We start from the raw sequence: 19623 nt of genomic DNA, 5'->3' as shown, positions 1-19623 counted from the left end.
CATGGTAACCATCTCTCTGATTGGTGGAGAGACTAAGGCGGGAGGAGCTGAAAAGGTGGCTATTGGTCAGCAAGTGGTTGGGGCGGATCCAAGAGGCAACGGGACCTCTCTGCCTTTCGTCAACGCGGTTGGCCGAAATGAGAAGGGCGAGCGGCCAATCAGCGAGCGGTAGCTGCCTGGCGCGATGCTCGGCCCAGGGCTCGAGGGAGGGGATGAGGAGAGCTGTTGTGCGGTGGGCGGGGCTTTGCGAAAGAACGCGCGCTGATTGGTGGAAGGGGAGAAGGGGCGGAGTCGGACGATTGCTGTGAGGGGAGCTGAGGAGGGGGCGAGGGCGGCGCGGTGAGGTGAGGAGGAATCGCGGTGCGAGGTGCGGGAAGAGCCGCGGAAGGGGCAGCTGAGGGTTGTGAGGGAGGGTGGAGTCGTATGGAGGCGAGATTGAGGGGAATCTCTGGGATGGGGGTGAAGGAACTGAAGGGAAATCGGAGGCAAAGCGGCTCCTCAGCGGCGGTGAGCGACGGGACCTGTCTTGAGGAAGGGGCGGGAGGGGCAGCTGGGGGTCAGAGCTCGTGCCTGTTTTTCCCAGCCCGCGTGGTGTTCCTGGCTGGGCGGGCACCAGTCCTGCTTTCTTGTTTTCCTCGTCACCTCGGAGATACCTTTTCAGATAACAAAAAAAAAAAACCCAACCAGCCGCGTGGCTTCTTAAGTGAGCTAATTCAACAGAGCTGTTCTCATAGAGCTGTAGGACGGCTTGGGTTGGAGGGAACCTTAATCATCGACTTCCAAACCCTTCCCACGGACAGGGATGCCAGCAGTTCAGGCTGCCCAGGGCCCATCCGACTTGGCTGTGTGCCCCTCTAGGGATGGGGCACCCACAGCTGCTTGTTTTCCCGCTGGCTCTGCTCGCAGGTGTGGTACTGCGATGGCAGCACTGCTGTTGCTCTTCCTGAGTCGGTCAGGTGAGGTGGGTCAGGGCATGCTGAGCAACCCGGGTGGGAAATGATTAACCCAACATCCACGTTAGTGTACAGGCAGTAGGAGGCAGTGTGAGCCACCGGCTGAGTGAGGAGCACGGAGTCAGCCTCTATAGCAGCGGCTACCATACTGATTTTTCTTTAAAAGTGACTGTAAAACCGTCAGAAATCTTTGTGTAGCTCACTTCTATGATGGAAGCAGATCTGCATAAGTATGTTATCTTTTTCTGCTTTTCTATGACCTCAGCCGATATTGGAGTTTTGTTTGCTATCACAGGGATAAGGATGAGTTTCAAAGAAACTGGTGCCATCAGCAGTCTGTAAGGCAAGAACTTGGCAAATCTCAGCTCTCTTTGCAGGCGTTTGTTCCTTGGTGTGTGAGCATGATGCTTCACTTCCGTTTTGCTAATCCAAACACCCTCCAGCAATTCTATTTCTGAAGAGGGAACTGCCAAAAAAAAGAGTCGTTTGTGGTTTTGGAGTATAAATGTTTGGGTTTAAAGGAAGTGCATGAAGTTAATGCTAGCCAAATAAAAGGATGCCTTTGATATCAGGTGTATTTGATTTTAGTGGAGTTATGCCTTTGGGAAAGCTGTTTGATGTCAGTGTTAGCCATGTGTTACTTGTCTAGTTCAACAGGGCCTGGAGATTTAATTCACTTATTAATATTTTTGCTTTAGTGTAATGGCTTTGCCTCAATTCTGTTAACTAGAAATTTGTTTTTAAAAAGTTACGCTTGTGTTAATGACATGCTTAAGATGGCTGTTGCATTGTGAATAAAATTATTCTCCCTTTTTTTTAAAGGAATTAGGTTAATACTAAAACAGCTGAGAAATGGCCACACGCTTCAGATCGGTGAGTTGAGGACTTCCACCTTGCTGTGTGAAGATTTGCCTGATGGGAAGGTGTTTTCGTAGATAAGTCTTCTGTAACCAGGTGAAATGAGGCTGCTTCTGCATTAAGGCCTGCTCCAAAGCTATTGCTGGTGGAAAAGTGATTTACTGAGGAATGTATTTGCTGCCATTACATTCCAGAGAGACCCAAGTGATACTTCAACTCCCTAAAAACCTCAGGGACTTCCGCAGGGCTGCCAAATGAATTGGAAGGAGATCTTGCATGTCAGAATCATTCTGATGTATCTTAACTGTCCTGTGTTCTCATGCAGATGAGGGCCTGGATGAGGTCCCTGTGGTCAACCAGACTGTTGTAACCTCATTCTACCATTATTACACCGACTGCAGGAAGTTTTAATATACAGGGAATAACATTTTGCTTCCCTTAGAGGGCAGTTTGGGTGCTACATCAGAAGTATAGTTTGATAAGCTGTTCTGTTAAGTTGCCTGTGATTCTTTTTTATAGGCAAATTTCTACATTCTGGACCGTATTCTCACTTTTTCTTCTAAGATGCAAGTAAAACCAATTAATCTCAAATATTTAGGAAACAAACAGAAACATATCTAACAAAAAAAATAACTGTAGCATTGTGTTAGAGTGCATGAACAGCCTGTTGTATCTTTGTGGTGCAATGTTAATTAGGTATCACATAGATATTACCTTAGGAAATGAGCTCATGTGTAGCCTGACTTTCTGCCAACCTTTTCTAAAAGGCCAAAGAGTTCAGGAGCAGCACTGCGAGCTGCAGTTATGCTGATTCTGGTTACTGAGTTGGTTCTCTTACCCCTTTCCCAAAAGGTGCGTGTATTGCAGGTTATAAATATGCTCTAAGGTTTATTTAATAAATCTCATAATCAATAAGAATGCTGTTCTGCTTGGGAAGCAAGGATGTGTTCATATAGAAAAGCCTGGATTGCATCAACTGGTGGGAGAAAACTGTGATGCTGCTGCTTCACCAGACAGAGGGCGTCATTCTGCCATTATTTAAAACTTTGATTGAGTGCTGTGTGCAGTTTTGGTGTGTTGATTTCACAAAGAAGATGCTGGAATGAGAAGAGATACAAGCAAGAGCAAGCTAAGGACATTGATGAAAAGGAGCAACTGCCTTTTGAGGAGGAACTGAACAGACAGAGGGGACTGCAGAGGGGAAGGGTTCATGAAATCAGGAGGTGGATGAGCAAAGCAAATGCAGACAAATGTAGTGGGGTAGTGCAAGCAGCTGGGACTCCTTGAAAGTCCTTGGACTCAATTAGGCTTCCTTTATCATCTTTGGTTTTGATGACTGTAGGAGAAGAATCCAGTACCAGATATACAGTTGGTCCAACCCAGTGGAACTTGTATTTATTTTTTTAATGCTTTTAAGCAGTCTCTGCTTTGCATGCAGAGTTCCAAGTAGCTGGCTATGTCTTACTTAGCTGCTCAGTTTCACTAAGCTTCTCTTATGTCTACTGTGGATAACTGACACTTTTGCAGTTGAATCTTTGTTGAACAGTGTAGTGCTTGGAAACTTCCAAACAACTGTTGTCTTTGTGTGGTTTCACTGGGTTAAAATTTCTTCCAGAAAAACTGCCAAGGTAGGTCTTTGCGTAACAACAAAAAGGAGCAAATCTATTTCCACCAAAAACAGAACCGTCTTTGTACAGAAACTTCCTCAATCATTGCTTAAATGTTCTGTGATGTCAGCAGAGTCATTCCAGTGACCAGACCAGAATCTGTTAATTAGTGACTTCAGCTACTGAATTAAAAAGCATTTAAAATAAATGAAGAACTAATGACTAAATGAGGAGGATAAGCTTTGCCTTTACCTGATTGCTTTCTTGGTTTGGAGGAGCCTGAGTTCCTCATGCTTTGAAAATGGCTTCGTCCTTCCTAGCTGTGATGTTACTGTTTTGTTACCTGTGTTGTGTGGCTGGAGTTCTGTGTGCTTTACATTAGGGTGCTGCTGTACATCTGTTTGCTGTCATGCTTTTTTTCTCCCTGTCTTTGCAGGCTGGTAAGAAATGTACAGTGATCGGTGGCTCCGGATTCTTAGGCCGGCACATGGTAGAGAAGCTGCTGGACAAGGGTTACTCAGTCAATGTGTTTGATATTCAGAAGGGATTTGACAATGACAGAGTGCAGTTTTTCCTGGGAGACCTTTGCAACAAAGAGGTACAGACAACTGAAAATTGTGTAGATGGGAAGGATGCTGTTTGTACTGGTGTCCTTACAAACATACAAGCAAGCCTTATTTGAAACATTAAGTGGCCTGAAGGCATCTGAAAGAGTACCTGTGTGCATCTCCCAGTGAAGCTGGTAGCCTCATCTAGAGCACTTAAATATACTCAGTGTCTGCTTAAAGTGGAAAGGAACAGAACTTGTTTCTGGATTACAGTTTGCTTTACTGTTAGCTCAGATAGACAGCCTAATTACTGCCACTATTAGTAATTGCATGTAGGCACTCTCCTTGCTAACCTCCACTGCAAGAGAATGGCAGAATGCATTATTCCACACAGTTAAGATGCAGTAAGAGGCTTTGCCTTAAGTCATGCATGTGAGCCCTGGCATAAGCATTTGTATGCAATGTGGAGAGAGGTCTCTGTGCCAGCATGAAGTATCATGTCTCAGACTGCAAGGCAGTCACCTCAAAGACAGACAGTGCCATGGGTGCTGTTGGCTGTTAAATGTATTGCATGCAGATTTTTCAACTCCTCTCCCCCACTAATTTTGAGTCTCATGCCTGCACTTGAGGTTAAAGGTATGTGGTTAAACTTTGATAGCCTCCGGGTCTCAGAAAGTTCCCAGGCTCTTGTCTGGAAAGAAAAGATGGTGTGGTGTTTTTTTTTTTTTTTTTTTTTTTTTCTTCTTTCCTAACAAGGGATGCTGTGAGGACCAGTAAGGCTGAATCCTATTCCAGCTGCTCGCCATTATGGAAGGAACTTGGCTTGAAATTAAGCAGTTTTGTTTTCATAAGAAAAAGAACTGTGCTTTTTTTTTTTTTTTTCTTGAGTAGTCACTGTTGCTGTTGTTTCATTGCTATCTTGAGCAACATATCTTCTTCTTAGGCCTTACTCCCAGCTTTACAAGATGTTTCAGTAGCATTTCATTGTGCATCGCCAGCACCTTCAAGTGACAACAGGGAGTTATTTTATAAGGTGAATTTTATGGGAACCAAAGCAGTCATTGAAGCCTGCAAAGAAGCTGGAGTGCAGGTAAGGATAGAAAAGTTTGTGAAGCATGCAAGTTGTTCATGTGAATTTGTGACTTCTGAACCATAGAGCAGTTTCAGTCTGGTTTGGTAGACTCTGATGTATTGAATTACATATTGAATTCCTACTTGAAGTTAATTGTAGGAGAGCAAGACTCTGTCCTTAGCATCTGATATAAGCTTAGTCTGTATTTGTCCCAATGCATTGCAATTTCCCTTAGTGTAGGAAGTGTATCCATTAAAATTTGTTTTATCAGACATTTGGGGAATCCCTTAAGGGAGAACTGGCAAGTGGATTCTTTCATGCCTTAATGAGGGGGCAGCTCTAAAGGTAGCTTTTCCTGCAGTGGAATTATTCATGGCATCTATTACTTATGTGAATTCACTGACATCTAATGAAAAGGAGCACATTTGTGGTACAGTCTTAGTATAAATTGGTTTAGAAAGTTATTTACACACAAATGAAAGAAGAAACCAGGCTGCTCAAGGCAAACTTTTTATCTTACTATGTTATGGTATCACAGGTTTTTAGTCAAACTCGTACCACGTTGTCAAGCACAATGTCTGAGAAGTTCCCTTACTCTGGGCAGAGATGCTGCATCCAGAACGTTTTGTACATTGTCCATTCACAAATACAGACCTGATGATGTTTAGAATTCAATAATATATAGCACTCCTGGCCCACCGTGGTTTGGCTTGTTTATTTTTCTAATTTTTGCTCCCCCTCTTTGAGTTGTAAGCTGTTGTAGGGAATGGGCTGTGCAGTGTTTACCTTCTGGCTTAGTCTAGATTCTGTCAGAGCAAGAAGCCCTGTTGGAACTTGCTGGATCTAGTTATCTTTCTATTAAAATGTATACCTTGTTTAAAACCACGTGTTTCTGATTATCCAAATGTATCACTGGATTCCTGTTTGGAAACTGAGGGCCCATTTTTAGCCAACAAAAACATCCTGGATAATTCTTTTTTTGTTGTAATCTGGCATGAGATTGTTATCTTAAAGATGAGCAAATACATCTTAAAAGCATTCACTGGATGTTAAATACTAAACTTACTGCTTGTTAAATACTAAAGATGCCCAGCCAAGTAGAGGCTGTGATTTTTTTTCTGAGAGATTTCCCCACTGGCTGGTTACTCTGGAGGCATGAAATATTTTCACTTTCTTCGGGAGGTGGTAAATGATGTTATGGAGTCCCATTAAACAAGTGAAGAGTTTTCTTACCTGGTTTTAGATCATCTTCTGTTAGCCTGTGTTGTTGTAGACACAGTTTATTCTCCATAGATAGATTTGATTATTATTGTCCTTATTAAACTTTCATAAATTACTCTTTTGCCTTAAGCTTTAAACTGCAGTTTTCTTTCACGTGCATTGCAGAAATTGGTGTTGACTAGCAGTGCCAGTGTTGTTTTTGAGGGGACAGACATAAAAAATGGAACAGAAGACCTCCCTTATGCAAAAAGACCTATCGACTATTACACGGAGACAAAGATCCTACAGGAGAAGGTATTCATCACCAGCTGGTTAACACTATCATTTTCCATACTAAAAAGTGCCTTTTTAGACATAATCCTCTTATGTGAGTGTTAGCCTTTAAGAATTTTTCTAATGTTATTTGAAAAGAGCTTGGTTAAAAACAGTGTAAAAACACCTGTTCATTCACAAGCATAACCACTTTGCTGTAAAATGGACTAATGATGTGGAAGCTTGTGAGTAACAGAGCTAGCCCAATATTCTTCTGATTACATCTTTATTTTGGGCGAATGGGTGAAAGTAGTCAGTATTTATCTGCATGTGGTGTTCTTGAACAGCTGTGGAAAATCAGTAGAACACTTTGTTTGGAAACTCCAAGTAAAATGAAATCTATGTAGCACTTGGTGCTCTCAGGAAAAAGGGATCACACTCCTAACTGCCATCAGCAGGGCCCATGATAAAAGTTTTCCGTTAACTGATGAGAAAAATTAGAACCTTCAGTGCCCTTCTTCTCTAGCATCTGGAAAATTTATCTGGACTTCATAGGGTTCAATGAGAGTTCCTTCCCTTTGCCTGTCAATTCATTAAGCGTTCAGTAATGAAAAAGGATTTCTCTCTTTCTCATTAAAGAGAAGGAGATGAAAAAAGAGGAAGGGTCATATGTAAAGGTATGGATGGATAGTGATTCTTCCCAAGATGATGAGTGAATACCCTGTCTGCTCTAATGTTGCTGTTGGGTTATGTTACTAAGCTGTATTTTTCCTAACTTCTCTTTCCTTACAGGAAGTGCTGAGTGCAAATGACCCAGACAACAACTTCTTCACTACTGCTATTCGCCCACATGGAATATTTGGCCCTAGAGACCCTCAGCTGGTTCCCATCCTCATCCAAACAGCTAAGAGTGGCAAAATGAAGTTCATAATTGGGTGAGCAAGGCTTAGTCACTTTTTAGCTTCTGTTAAACTGTTTTGGAAGGGGGTAGCACTAAGTCAGAAGTGGTGTTGTTGCATGGAATGATCTTCTGATATAAGAATAGGATAATTTGTGATAATATGCAAATCAGGACCCTTGTCCTGAAGTGTTCAATGTCAGAGAAGGCAGGATTTAACCTTCTGCACTGGCAGTATCTTTTTTGGCAAGTGCAACATATTTCTGGGAGGAAAAAAATGTAAGTTTCTGTAACTTTTCACCTGTGATTCAGGATTCTTCTTCCATAGCCCTCTTGTGCTAGGGATTCATGCACTCAGATGAGAAAGGGTTCTTGCAAGAAGTGCATCAGTGGGAAAAGCAAGCATAGCTTACATTTTGTTGCACAGTCTAAAGGCTTTTCTTCTTAATCGGAGTGCTCAGATTGCTTTCTGTTAACTAATACATACTGGTGTTTGAAGATGTTGTGTGTATGACAGTATTCTTTGATCTTAGTGTCATGAGTATTAGATGCTTGCCTTGCTGTTAAGCCCTGCACAGCTTCCAGTGGACCACTGAAATAGCTCATGCTGCTCCTAAGGAGTTCAAGTTTGTATTACAATCTTGAAAAGAAATGTGCTCTTTAATTTATAATAGATTTTTATTGCATGCAGGAAGCTGTTCTGTGTACATACCCATGTGAATGAATGTGCTGAGGATAAGAGAAAGAAAGGGAATGGGGCTGTTTTTCTGTTCTTATTCTTCCTTATAGTTCACTTCTAGACTAATCTCTCAAATTGATCTGCGAATGGCAAGCCTAAATAAACTCGACCTTTTGTCTCCTCTTTGTTCCAGCTCAAACATGCCTTCTTCATTTGAGTTTCCCTACTGCTATAAAGACCTGCATATCCCTTCCAAGAAAGCAAATAGCCATTCATCCACAAAAGTTGAAAGTGAAAAGTATTAATTCTCGGAAAGTTGGATTGCAGCAATGTTGTTTTTGTCCAGATGAGTGTGGTGATGGTTTTGCAACAAACCATTTGTTTGATTTAGTTGGGTTCTTGAAAGTGGTATGCACATCTATTTTCTGTAGCTGTGTAGAATTGGATTTAATGCAGTGGGTTGAAACTCTTTCAACTGTTTTGGACTGAATTTGGCTTACTGAGTAAGTTAAAATTTCATGAGCCAAGAAATTCATAATTGAAAGCTTGTCCTCAAGTGACCTTCTGTGTGCTGCTTACCACTGTTCTGCTTCTGTGGATCACTGTCCTGATTCTGGGATCTGTAGGATCTGCAGCAGTCTTAGATAGGGTACTGTTATGGGGATATAAACTTTCTGGGGGTCTTAACAAGAGTTGAGGTAGTATCTTTTCCTCTGCCTCCAAATGAGGTGCATCTTGTATCAGAGGGCCTGAAGTTGTGACACAACACAGGGAAAAGAGGAATCAGATTGGCCTTCTAGTGTTTAAAGAGAAATGAACTTTATACAGGTGTAGATAGTGACAGGACAAGGCAGAATGGTTTTAAATTAAAGGAGAGAAGATTTAGTTTATATGCCAGGAGAAGTTTTTCACTGAGTGGTGAGGTGCTGGAACAGGTTGATCGGAGGTTGTGGAAGCCCCATCCCTGGAGGTAGGTTGGTAAGGGCCAGGTTGGCTGGGGCCCTGGGCAGCCTGATCTAGTGCTTCATCTAGCAGTTGGCAACCCTGCTTGAGGCAGAAGTGTTGGAGCTTGGTTTGAAGCGATGTCAAGGATCACCCAAGTCATTCTATGAGATATATATATAGATATATATATAGATATATATATATAGATATATGTTGTGTGAAAGTCATTTTGCTACAAGTAGATTTTTCAGCATGGATCCCCTTTGGGCCAACTTCTTCCTTTAATCTGTGCAGGGATGGGAAGAATTTAGTAGATTTTACCTATGTGGAAAATGTGGTCCATGGACATATCCTGGCTGCAGAACACCTTCAGAAAGACTCTCCTGTGTGTGGGAAGGTAAGGAAAATGAACGTGTAAGAAACATAGTTACTTAGCTTTTGTGTAGTAGAGTAGAATAACAGAAATATTAACAGATTTTCATAGCACTGTCATGTTCTGGGTATGCTTTAATGTGTTTGCGTTGTGTTGTCATTCATTTTGACCATTTGTGAGTGTCCTAACCTCTGGAATGTCAGAAGTAGTTGTCTTTCGTAGCAAAGAAGGGATTCACTGCTTTTCAACTGGTGGTAGTTGGTGAAAAGTAGTTTTTAGTGAAAACATGTTTGCAGTTGAGTGAGAGCTGCCAGCCTTGTGGGTATGAACATGAGCTGGGTTGTTTGTACGAGCTACTTTTTTTATCTGACTTTTTGTCTTGTCTTTCAGGCATTTCATATCACAAATGATGAACCAATCCCTTTCTGGGCTTTCATGTCCCGTATCTTGACTGGCTTGAACTACGATGCACCCAAGTACTATATTCCTTACTGGCTGGCATATTACCTGGCCATGTTCTTGTCTCTAGTGTTGTGGCTGTTAAGTCCACTGGTGACCATCAAGCTCACTTTTACCCCCATGCGGGTGGCATTGGCTGGAACATTTCACTACTATAGCTGCGAGCGGGCCAAGAGGGACCTGGGCTACAAGCCAGTGGTGAGCTTGGATGAAGCAATAGACAGGACTCTCCGGAGTTACCCCCACCTACGCCGTGCTAAGGCCTGAGAAGTCCTGGATGGATTTCATTTCTACTTGATTTTCTTAATTGTTTTGACATCTTAACGTGATCACTGAAGCAAATTCCACTAGTTCTGTGAAGCTGAGTTTGCCCGAGTCATTCCTCCTCATCACTATTACCAAAACAAATTTCTCTAGATTGGAAAAAACTTCATGTAGTAGCAGTCTAACAGTTCTTTCTTCTGATGTGATTTGTTGTTCCAAAGCAGCTGCCTAACCCTAAGGAGTACGAATTAACGCCCTGCTGTGTCCTCTTCAGTCCCAGCCCCATGCATCAGCATTCCTTCATCTTTCCTCTCCACCCTTGTCCTGTGTTTTGTTGCTCTGGTGATAACGGCCAGCTCTTACAACTACAGATCCATTGATGAAATACTTGACAACTGATTCCTCTCCGTGGTTTGGCTTTTTCAGTACAAGAGTGATGAAATAGAGACTCACACCAAAAAGAATCTCTGCCACTATTTTTTCTTTTTGAACTGTTGAGATTGACTTTATTATTCTGATGCTGCTTTTAGATTTTACTGTGATTGATGGCTTGACTTGGTCTCTTACTGAGGAATTGGTAGGAATTGAGATGAGAAAAGGCACACTGGGCTTCATGTAAGGAAGCATGAGCCTTTACTTCTACTGGAGCTTGGTTCTATTCGAAAAGAATACAAATAAAATAGGAGAAATTCCAAACTTTGTGTTCCATCTTTGAAAGGGCAGATCCTATTCTGAATGTCTCAGCACAGACTGTTTGAATTATTCCCTTTGTAGGGGGGAGGAGATCTTTGCTGTGGCCATTGTCAGTCAGCACATTTTACTGTAGTTTACTTGCTTCCATAAGAAAATTATATTGATTGGAGGATCTATTGCACAAGGCTCTCATCTTGTCTGCCACATTATTGTTGGTAATGGGTATTGTGTTGCATCGACCCTTCAGAACATGGGAAATTCTTCCATAAGAGAATGATTATAATGCTAGGTTCACTGAACTGTTTACTTTGCCACTTATATTAAGTTTACTTTACTCCACAATCTTGCTAAGAGCTTTGGTAGCTTTTTTTTTTTTGTAAATGAAGAGCTTGTGTTAGGATTGGAACTTCCCAAATCTCCAAACTGTGGGAAGTGTCTCACTGTGTGTTCATAATTGTGCCTAGCTCGGTGAGCCTTGACCTCATCTGGGAGCTCAGTGTGCTGCCAGAGTCCCATAGAAATTAGTGGGTTTTTTTAAGCTTCTGGTTATCTTATGGCTGGTTTTACTCATGTTTTTCGTATTTGCTCTTGAAGTAAATACTCAGTTGCTTTGATCACTTCACACAATTCATATTTGCACTGGTCAAACACATTGGCTATTTTTTTTTCCCAGAACATAGGGGTTAAATGTTTAAAGCTTGAGTTCTAGGATGCAATTCTTAAGCAGAGTTTCTCCCACCACCCTCCCTCCCAACAATGCCAATTGAAAGAGACCGATTGAATCTGCTTATATCCACCTTCACATTCACTGGGAAACATGCCACTTTCAAATATCTGAGTTACCCCTGTGTGATACATCAGCGATACATCATGCCACAAATTTGCTGTTAATGTGAAGACCCTTTCTTTCATCACTCTTTCAGTGATGTAACAGGCTATGGGTGCCCCATCCGTATCTACTGAGTTTATGCCACATAAAAAAACATAATGGTGAAACCACACCTAGCTGAGAGTTGTGGCGGCTTTATGCCCAGGCTTTATAAAACACCGGGCATCTCACCTTAAAGGACTGGTAAGGACTGGAGTTTGTTTGTTTGTGCTCCTCTGTCTGAAGCTGGGCCTGTTTCCAGGTTGAGTAATGCAGTCAGCTGATGTTAAGCTTTTAAATGGCTACTGGAAGAGTGGCCTTGGGAAAAGTGGCAGTTCAGTTGTACCTCTGCCACATGCAGTAGAAGTAGCTGATGGTTTCAAACTGGTAAGTACAAAAAGCCTTGAGGGCAGAGCTGGCGCAGAAGAGATGGATGTGCTGCTGTTTGGACTTACGGTCCGGCGCAGTGTGGAACTTTAGGTCTTTGCTGTGGGATAGGGATAGCCATGCTCACCCAGGAGAGGTGGAAGAACAGAGCTAAAGGGGAAGGAGCACGTACTGACTACTCAAAAATAAACTGGTAAACACAGTTTGGCCTGTAGATGGCGTTTCGCAGCTGGAGCTGCTCAACTGCTTCTAACCTAAAAAGTGCTGTCTCTCAGGCCTTGGATGAAACACCTGTGCAGTTACTCATCTCCCTGTGCATTCTGAAAGTAAATCCAGAAGGTGCTTTAGAAACGAGAGGCACTGGAAGTTCAGGTCTGCTGGACAAAAAGCAACATGGTATGTTCCCTCGTGTCTGGTTAATACAGCAAGAGTAAGCAAGATTTTTGCTTGTATAGGGTTAAGCAGTTTCTCAGAGCTGGGCATGGAAAGAAGCATTGCATCATGCTGAAGTTGGTTTTACTTGGTATTCGCTATGTAATTAGGTCAGCTCCCAGCATTTCTTCTGAGAAGCTGACTAGCTTCTGTTCTGCAAAACAGAAGTAAACACACGTTGTTGCTGTGGTGGAACTTGACATCACCATGCCTATAGCCCTGGCCACAACAGAGGAGGAACCTTGCTTTATCCATAGCTTCTTTCTATCCCTGATCAAGACTTCTCCTTTCAACTCTGCTTCTTAATCCAGTAAGCACTCATGCAAGTCCTGTCTTATGTATTCTATGCAAACAAATGAGACCTTTACAGATCTGCATTCCCCTGCTTGTAATTTTTTGCATGACTTCTCTTTGCAACTAGTATCTTACATGTGTCTTGTGCAAGCACGCAAGCAAGCAGGAAGCTACAAAGCAAAAATTGCTGTTGACAAAATTTCGTTCTAAATATCTAGGGTCACATCTGCCCCTCTTGTTTGTAATGTTCAACAGGAGCTGCTGGGACTTCAAGGGCTTTCCTAGGGTGCCCTTGTCAGATTTGTAATCTTTTTCACTTTGCTCTCCTGGCTTTTGCTGCAGCACCAAATTTTGCTGTCCTGAGATGGTTTTTGGTTTGACAAGCAATGGAAGAGATAAATGAAATCTTCAGTTTCTTTCCCTAGAGAAAAAGAAGAGGGAAAGGAAGACAAGGGCTTTCTCTAAATGGAGTGAAGTAACTAAAAACCCCACTTCTCATAGAGAGACTGTGAAAGGAATGTATGCACTGTAGGTGTGTTTCAGTCTAAGAAATGCCTTTCAGTCTTGCCATTGGAGTGCAGAGGAGGTCTTGTCCATATACACCTTGGTGCCAGAAAGGAAAAATAATGGCTTGGTTGCAATTATTCAGAAAAAGTAAGAGGAATATTTGGTGAGAAAGGACAGAAGCCATCTTGTATGTCCAGAGAGCATTGAGGCAAGTTTGTGTCAAGCTCAAGGTGGATATGTAGGAGGTTTTAGGTGGAGAACAGTGTTTACATCATGCAGGCGTACAGTTGCTCACTGTCTTCATTGTCTTCAGTGCACAGGGACCTACCATCCATCACAGTGCTCAAATTAACCCTTTTGTGGAACTGTGGTAGTGGCTCCTTTGGACTCTATAAACCCTTGCATACGTTGTTCGGATCTGCTGGTGTCAGTTATCTCAGAGCATCAGTATGAGTTTCCACAGCTTTTAGCCCTACAAAGCCAAACGTGACGTGGATGGGCTGTGCTCTGCTCCTGGAGAGAATTGTTTACCAAGTTTCGTTAATGCTTGTGCAAACTCTTTGGAAGTGCCAGGTCCACAGATGTATGTGATGGTGCAACTTGGCCCTTATTATTGGGGAAGGAAAGCTACTTGTTTGCCTTAGAGCCTGGGGGCAGCTTGCTGAGTTGGCGATGAGAAATAAATAGGCATCTCCCTGCTTGCAACAGAGCATGTTTGAGGGTGTTTCTGCTAGCAGATTGCACATATTGTTTTATTGTCTTAGCAGTACCATCAGGCTGGCTCTTTTGCCCAATGTTTACTGACAAGACAATATTATCTTAATTCTGAGAGCTCCTGACCTCCTTTGTAGATATATTTTCATGACTATGGGTGGTTTCCTGGTAAGATTGTTTTATTCTAGCCCTAAACAGTCAAGTATATATGATTCTGTTCTGCTACCTGCTATTAGGAAGGTGAGGTCTGGCATTTCAGAAGCACTTTGTAATGAGGCCTCATGAAAAACCAGTTTGTTTCCCTCGCAACAAATGGGTGTAGCGATTTTACACCCTTCTACTCATCGCAGCTCTGCTCAGTCTCTTGTGAGGCTTTGCTTTTCTGTAACCTTGGCGAAGGCCCAAAATATTGATGTGTTGGATGTCTTCCTTATATGTTCAGTACAAGATGGTTGCACTGGGGAAATTGCTACCCAAAAGACAGGAGATATTTATGTGGAGTTCAGTGCTCTGGAGTGGTGGGAACTCATTTTTCTGATGAGACTCAAATTCTAAATGTACTTTAACTGCTCAAATACAAACTAGACTGGTCAGAGAGTGGCAGAAGTCCACTGCTGTCAGCAGAATAACAAGAATTGCCCTGCTGCTCCATACAACCCCCTTTCTATAAAGCTGCCTGGATTTCAAAAGTTCAGCAGCTCCCTGCCTTGTAGATGCTGCTGTTTCTAAAGGTACACAAACTGCAGCTCTGCAAAGGAATGTGCTGTGGAGTTATGGCAACTAGTTTTAGGCTGGCTGTCTCTGGAAGTGGTAGGAGCATGGCCTGGGCAGCAGGGAGCTTAGGACAGGCTGATTTGTCCTACCTAAAAGAGTGCACAGTAGCTACATATTAGAGGCCAACCTGCCAGCCTGAGCTTCCTCATCGCTGGCTGTGGCTCTGGTATCCCCTTTGGGGCAGCTTCTGGGTTTCTTAGGGAAACAGAGAGCTCATCTGCTGGAGTGTTTACTGCCACTGTTCCTCTAAAAACAAGGACGGCTCACCTGCAAACTCAAAAAGCTCAATGTATCTTGTTGAAGCATCGTCTTCCTTAGTTTTTCTGTTTCCTGGTTGAATGTGTCCTTCATGCTTGCTACATTCTATCTTTGAAAAGTTCTGTACTATAGTCAAATCACTCCTATTTTTTTCATTGGTTTTTTTTTTTTTTTTCTTTCTTTCTTTCTTTTCTTTTAACCTATGCTGTCTGAGTTCTTTAAATCTTGCTGTTAGGCATTCTCTCCAGTCTATAAATGGTTTCTGTGTCTGCAGCTTCCTTGTGTGATGTAATTCTTATGCTTGCTGATTCCAAATGATCTGCTTTGTACTAAGGAATATAAAGAAGTAATATAAGCAGTGGTGAAATAAGCATTAAGCAGTCTTAACTGAGGAATCTTTGGGAGGTGCTTGTGCTTTTTTTGTAAAGGAGTTGCAGGGAGAATCCATTTCCTCATAAAATCAGATACTCTGGGCTGAAATTTACCTGTAGCTGTTACAGAAAAACCATGTTGCCTAACTGGAGATGGAAAAACAGTTCTTCTAACCTATTGCCTCCTCCCTTCCCTCCTGGAGGAACGTGTACCTCTGGAGAAGGTTGTTGAAACAGCAGTGCAAATCTCTCCTGTGTGGGGCTGCGCTGTCTCCAGCACAGCTGGATGGCAGCTTGACCACACCTTTGGCTCATGGTCTGAGGAGAGAGTCCAAATCTGCAGCAGGTTGGGGTGTTTCTAAGCCAGACCCCATGCATTTTAAACTTGTACAGATGAAAAAGGCCCTTCTTGGATTCTGCTCCTGTACTGATGAAGATAAGGGACTTCTGTTGACTGTAGCACATTCAGGGTTTGCTCCAGAGGTATGCAGGTGAATGCTGATATTTCCAGATGAGGCTGGCCCTGCTGGTGAGACTGAGCTTGGTGCATTTGTCCTGAAGTTTCATGAATATGTCAGTATTTAAATGCTACTTCTTGCAGGTTTAAGAGTTGTATTTTTAAAAAAAATTTTTTGGCCTCTCAGCATCAGGCTTGTAGTTGTTGCTCTATATGTTAGTGAATGAAAGGGGCAAAAAAGGCCTGATTTCATTCCACCTACACACAGGCATGTGCATACACACTGCATGTTTATATTAGAAACCACACATAAGAATTCCTTCCTTTTGGAGTCTTTATGCTAAAGCTGCTCCTAAAAGCTAGAAAAAAAAAAAAAGAGATTCCTGATTTGCTTGTGTCAGTAAATGTCTGAAGTTAAATTAACTTTCCTTACAGATCTTTCAGCTTCTGGTCTGCAGCAACCTACAAGTACTGCATCTGAGCGACCCTATGGTGTGCTGCTCTTCCAGTCTCACACAGGCCTGCCCCTGGCTGGCAATAAAAACCTTCTGCCTCTGGCCACTGCTGTAATTTTGAAATGCCATGTCATTAGAAACTGAACATGCTCCTGTAATTATGAAGAATACCCATCAGGGATTCTGTGCCTGCTGGTGTGAGTGACATTCACCTGTACTTTGGAAAGAGGTTTATCTAAGAGCTGTTTTGGGATAAAACTACAATGATTTGTTTGAGAGTGATTGTCCTTTTAACTGTTCAAGCTGTTGCACACCATAGATGTGCTTGCTGAGCCATACTGCAATTCCATTGCAGAATGGGATTAGTAAGAACTGGGGTGATACAACATGGTTCTTTTGATCTAAGCAGAGTATGAAAACCTTTTTTTAAACAAAAAGGATGCTCTCTCTTCTTACTGAAAAATACAAGACAAAGCTGCAATTTATGTTAATGTATCCGTATACTAACATGTATACATGTGTATCTTACATTTCCAGTGGTGTCCATTGTCTCTTGCCCTCTGGCATTGTCCTGGTCTAGGTAAGAAAGGCAGAAAGTCCATCCCCATGGTCTCCTAGTCCTGGAAAACAACAGCTCATGAGATTTTCCCCTTTTCTGATTTTTAAAAGCATACCATCTCTTTCTTTCTCTGGGCTGTTAAGTAAGAAGCCCGCTCCCTGAGGGCTCTGCCAACATCCGTGCATCCATCTGCGATCCACTTCTCTGCTCCTCTAGTAGTGGTGTTTGACAGCCGTGTGCAGAATAGTTTCAGGGCTGCTGTGTGTTGGGGTCATGATGTTGCCCCATGCAGAACTCGTACCTTTGGAATACACAAAACTTGATTCTCCTTGCAGTTGCATTACTGCAACTGAAAGCAACGGCACTGAAGGGCTGCGCTGCACCAAAAGGTGGGGAGAGAGAATTGAAACTGCTGGGAGGGTTGCAGGTTTATTTGCTACAGTAAGCCAGGATCTTCTGTGCACTGAGTGAAGAGCGGGCATTGTTGGAGTCGGATTCCTGCCACCCTGATGGGGAGCTGCCGTCCTTGGGGTCCGCAATTGCTGTGATTGACTGGGACTTGACTGCTGCTTCTCAGCGTGACTGTGAGGCTTGGGTAAACGATGTCTTCACTGTTGCTATTTTTCTCTACGTAAGTCTCAAACATTTTGTATTCAAAACATTTGAAGGGATGTGAGTATCTCACTACTGGGGGCACCACATACATCAGGGGAAGGTGAAGCCATGAGTTATTTTCTCTCCTCGGGGCTGCAGTTACAAGTGAATCACAGTTTCCTCCTGTGATGAAATGGGAAATAAATTGAAGGAGAAGTAGATACAGTAGAATAAGGACCCTTTTATTCCAACATAGATTGTCCATGAGTGGCATTTTTAGCTTTATCATAGTTCTTCCTTGGCTTTCACAAACAAGCCTTAAACCTCCTTGCCTTGCTCCTAAGAAGCTTCCTGAGGCCAGTATGATATGTAGCAGTGAGTGGGCAAATGCTGTCCTTCATTCATGTGTTGTTCTGCAGCAGCCTTACATCTCACAGTTTTGTTAGCCTGTAGCTAAAATGACATAGCTGGTTTGCACCAGAAATCCATGGCTAACTTAAGTGAAATAAAATCTCTTCCTTTGTTCCTTCTATCAGGAGCATTGCGACAGGATCAGCCCAGTATGGAGAGCCCAGAGTGGGAGTGAGGTGCCAGCAAATGCTCGTGTGTATTCCTGAAAGAGAAAGGCTATGTGAGGTCAATACTGAGTCACTGGGGCTTCTAGGTGGCATCAGGAGGTGAAACATAGGAGAATGAAACCTGAGGAGCATTCAGAAAGTTGACAATGACAGGCTAGAATGGGGGTAGTTCATGTTGGGTGGGAAGATGTGTCTTTCTTGGCATTTCTGCGCATCTCACTCACCTACATGCTCTGCAACAAACTTTTACCAGCAGCCTGAGCATCCAAGTTGTGATAGAGTTGCCAGCTCAGAAATGTATTCTTTGCTTTTCTACCTTTCTACCACACCCTGAGTTTAAGAACTGTCTTTATATCACAACGCTTTGTATGTATACTTGGGCCAGTATTTTCTAGCTAGTAACAACATTTTATTTATCACTACGCTCATTTCCTCTTACTTAATTAAAAAAACAATTCTTTGCTGCATTTCTTTCTTCTGAGGAAGAAAGCAATGTTGACAGACATCATCACAACTGATGTTGTAGCCTGTATTTGTGCCAGTTCAACAAAGTTTGTCTGCAGCCAGTAGAACTCAGATGTATTGTTTTAGAATTTTTTGTATGTTTTGGTTTTTTTGTTTACTGTCATGGTGCTCATAATAGATGTTTGCTTGTTTGTTTGCTTTAACATTTGTTGCAGAACAGTGTGTTCATACTAGAAAAAGAATTGTAGTCCTTAGACCCTGGGGTGTCCCTTCTGCTCGTTTGGCAGAGGACATACTGCACCTAAAAGGCTGGCCAGGCTGTTAGTCACTATTATTTCAGCAAATAAACTGAATAAGCCTTCAGCAAAGGATGGGGTGACTCAAGGGCTACTGAAAATAAAGCTGCACTGTCAGCTACAGCTCTGAATCAAAGGATGCTTTATGGAGGAAGGGACTGGTCTGTATTTTAAATAGACTGTTTCCTGCATTGGACACCACTCTGTGCACGTCAGGGTGTGGCTTTGTGAACATCGCCTTCTCTCCTGTGCCTATCTTAGCTGGGATCAGCAGCAGCCTTTGGGGAGGAGAGCTGTGCTGAGCCTGCGCAAGTAGATCAGAGAGAAGGATCTGCGATCGGAATAACAGTGTTGGCATCAGAGCTTTTCAGGCATTATCTCTGCTGTTCTGGTGAGAGCCAGGGGTGTATCATTAGCTCTGTTACAGCTCATCCCAGCCCAGAACACTGGTGGTTTGCTCACTGTTCTGCAGCAGGTCTGTCACACAGCTGAGAAGGCAGATCTTTTCTGTGATCCATTTACTAGAGGGTTCTTGCTACTTCAGATCAGTTTGCAGACGTTGGTGAGTGCAGATAGAGAGAGGTTCTAACATGTACATGGTTGGGGCTTTACCATCTTTTGGTCGTCCTGTGGCAGTCTTGGGCTGAAGCCCTAACTTCTCAGAAGTGCCCTAAACTCATGTCTCTAACCACAAGCCTTTAGGAACTCGCTAAAAGTGTGTCCAAGGGTGCTGTGTCCAAAAGACTGGTGGAACTGGGCCTCAGGGAACTTGTGGCAACTACAGCAATTAAT

At 42.8% G+C, this 19623-nt stretch overlaps 2 protein-coding genes across 3 annotated transcripts in view; both read left to right on the top strand.

The window, feature by feature from the left end:
• Positions 1-285: 285 nt before the first annotated feature.
• NSDHL (NAD(P) dependent steroid dehydrogenase-like) lies at positions 286-10825 on the top strand. 2 transcript variants are annotated; one of them, XM_042825318.1, is made up of 8 exons: positions 286-344; positions 1776-1826; positions 3855-4016; positions 4910-5056; positions 6425-6553; positions 7304-7446; positions 9328-9430; positions 9797-10825. In XM_042825318.1, the coding sequence occupies exons 2-8, from the start codon at positions 1806-1808 to the stop codon at positions 10130-10132; spliced, it is 1041 nt and encodes a 346-aa protein (XP_042681252.1). In that variant the 5' UTR covers positions 286-344; positions 1776-1805; the 3' UTR covers positions 10133-10825. The 2 variants fall into 2 exon arrangements, with proteins under 2 accessions (XP_042681252.1, XP_042681251.1); XM_042825317.1 differs by having other exon boundaries at positions 308-367.
• A 5642-nt stretch (positions 10826-16467) lies between these two features.
• The window catches only part of LOC122163912 (zinc finger protein 185-like), a 48685-nt gene continuing 45529 nt past the window's right edge, over positions 16468-19623 (top strand). The window contains exon 1 of the mRNA XM_042825480.1: positions 16468-16536. The gene's annotated coding sequence lies outside the window, so the exon portion shown is untranslated. The remainder of the gene's footprint in view (positions 16537-19623) is intronic.

The sequence above is a fragment of the Centrocercus urophasianus genome, unplaced genomic scaffold (assembly GCF_019232065.1).
Source record: "Centrocercus urophasianus isolate 14NV4802_14NV808 unplaced genomic scaffold, USGS_Curo_1.0 seq_24, whole genome shotgun sequence".
Taxonomy (NCBI): domain Eukaryota; kingdom Metazoa; phylum Chordata; class Aves; order Galliformes; family Phasianidae; genus Centrocercus; species Centrocercus urophasianus.
The sequence above is the reverse complement of the archived record's forward strand: the minus strand, read 5'-3'. Positions and strand labels throughout refer to the sequence as shown.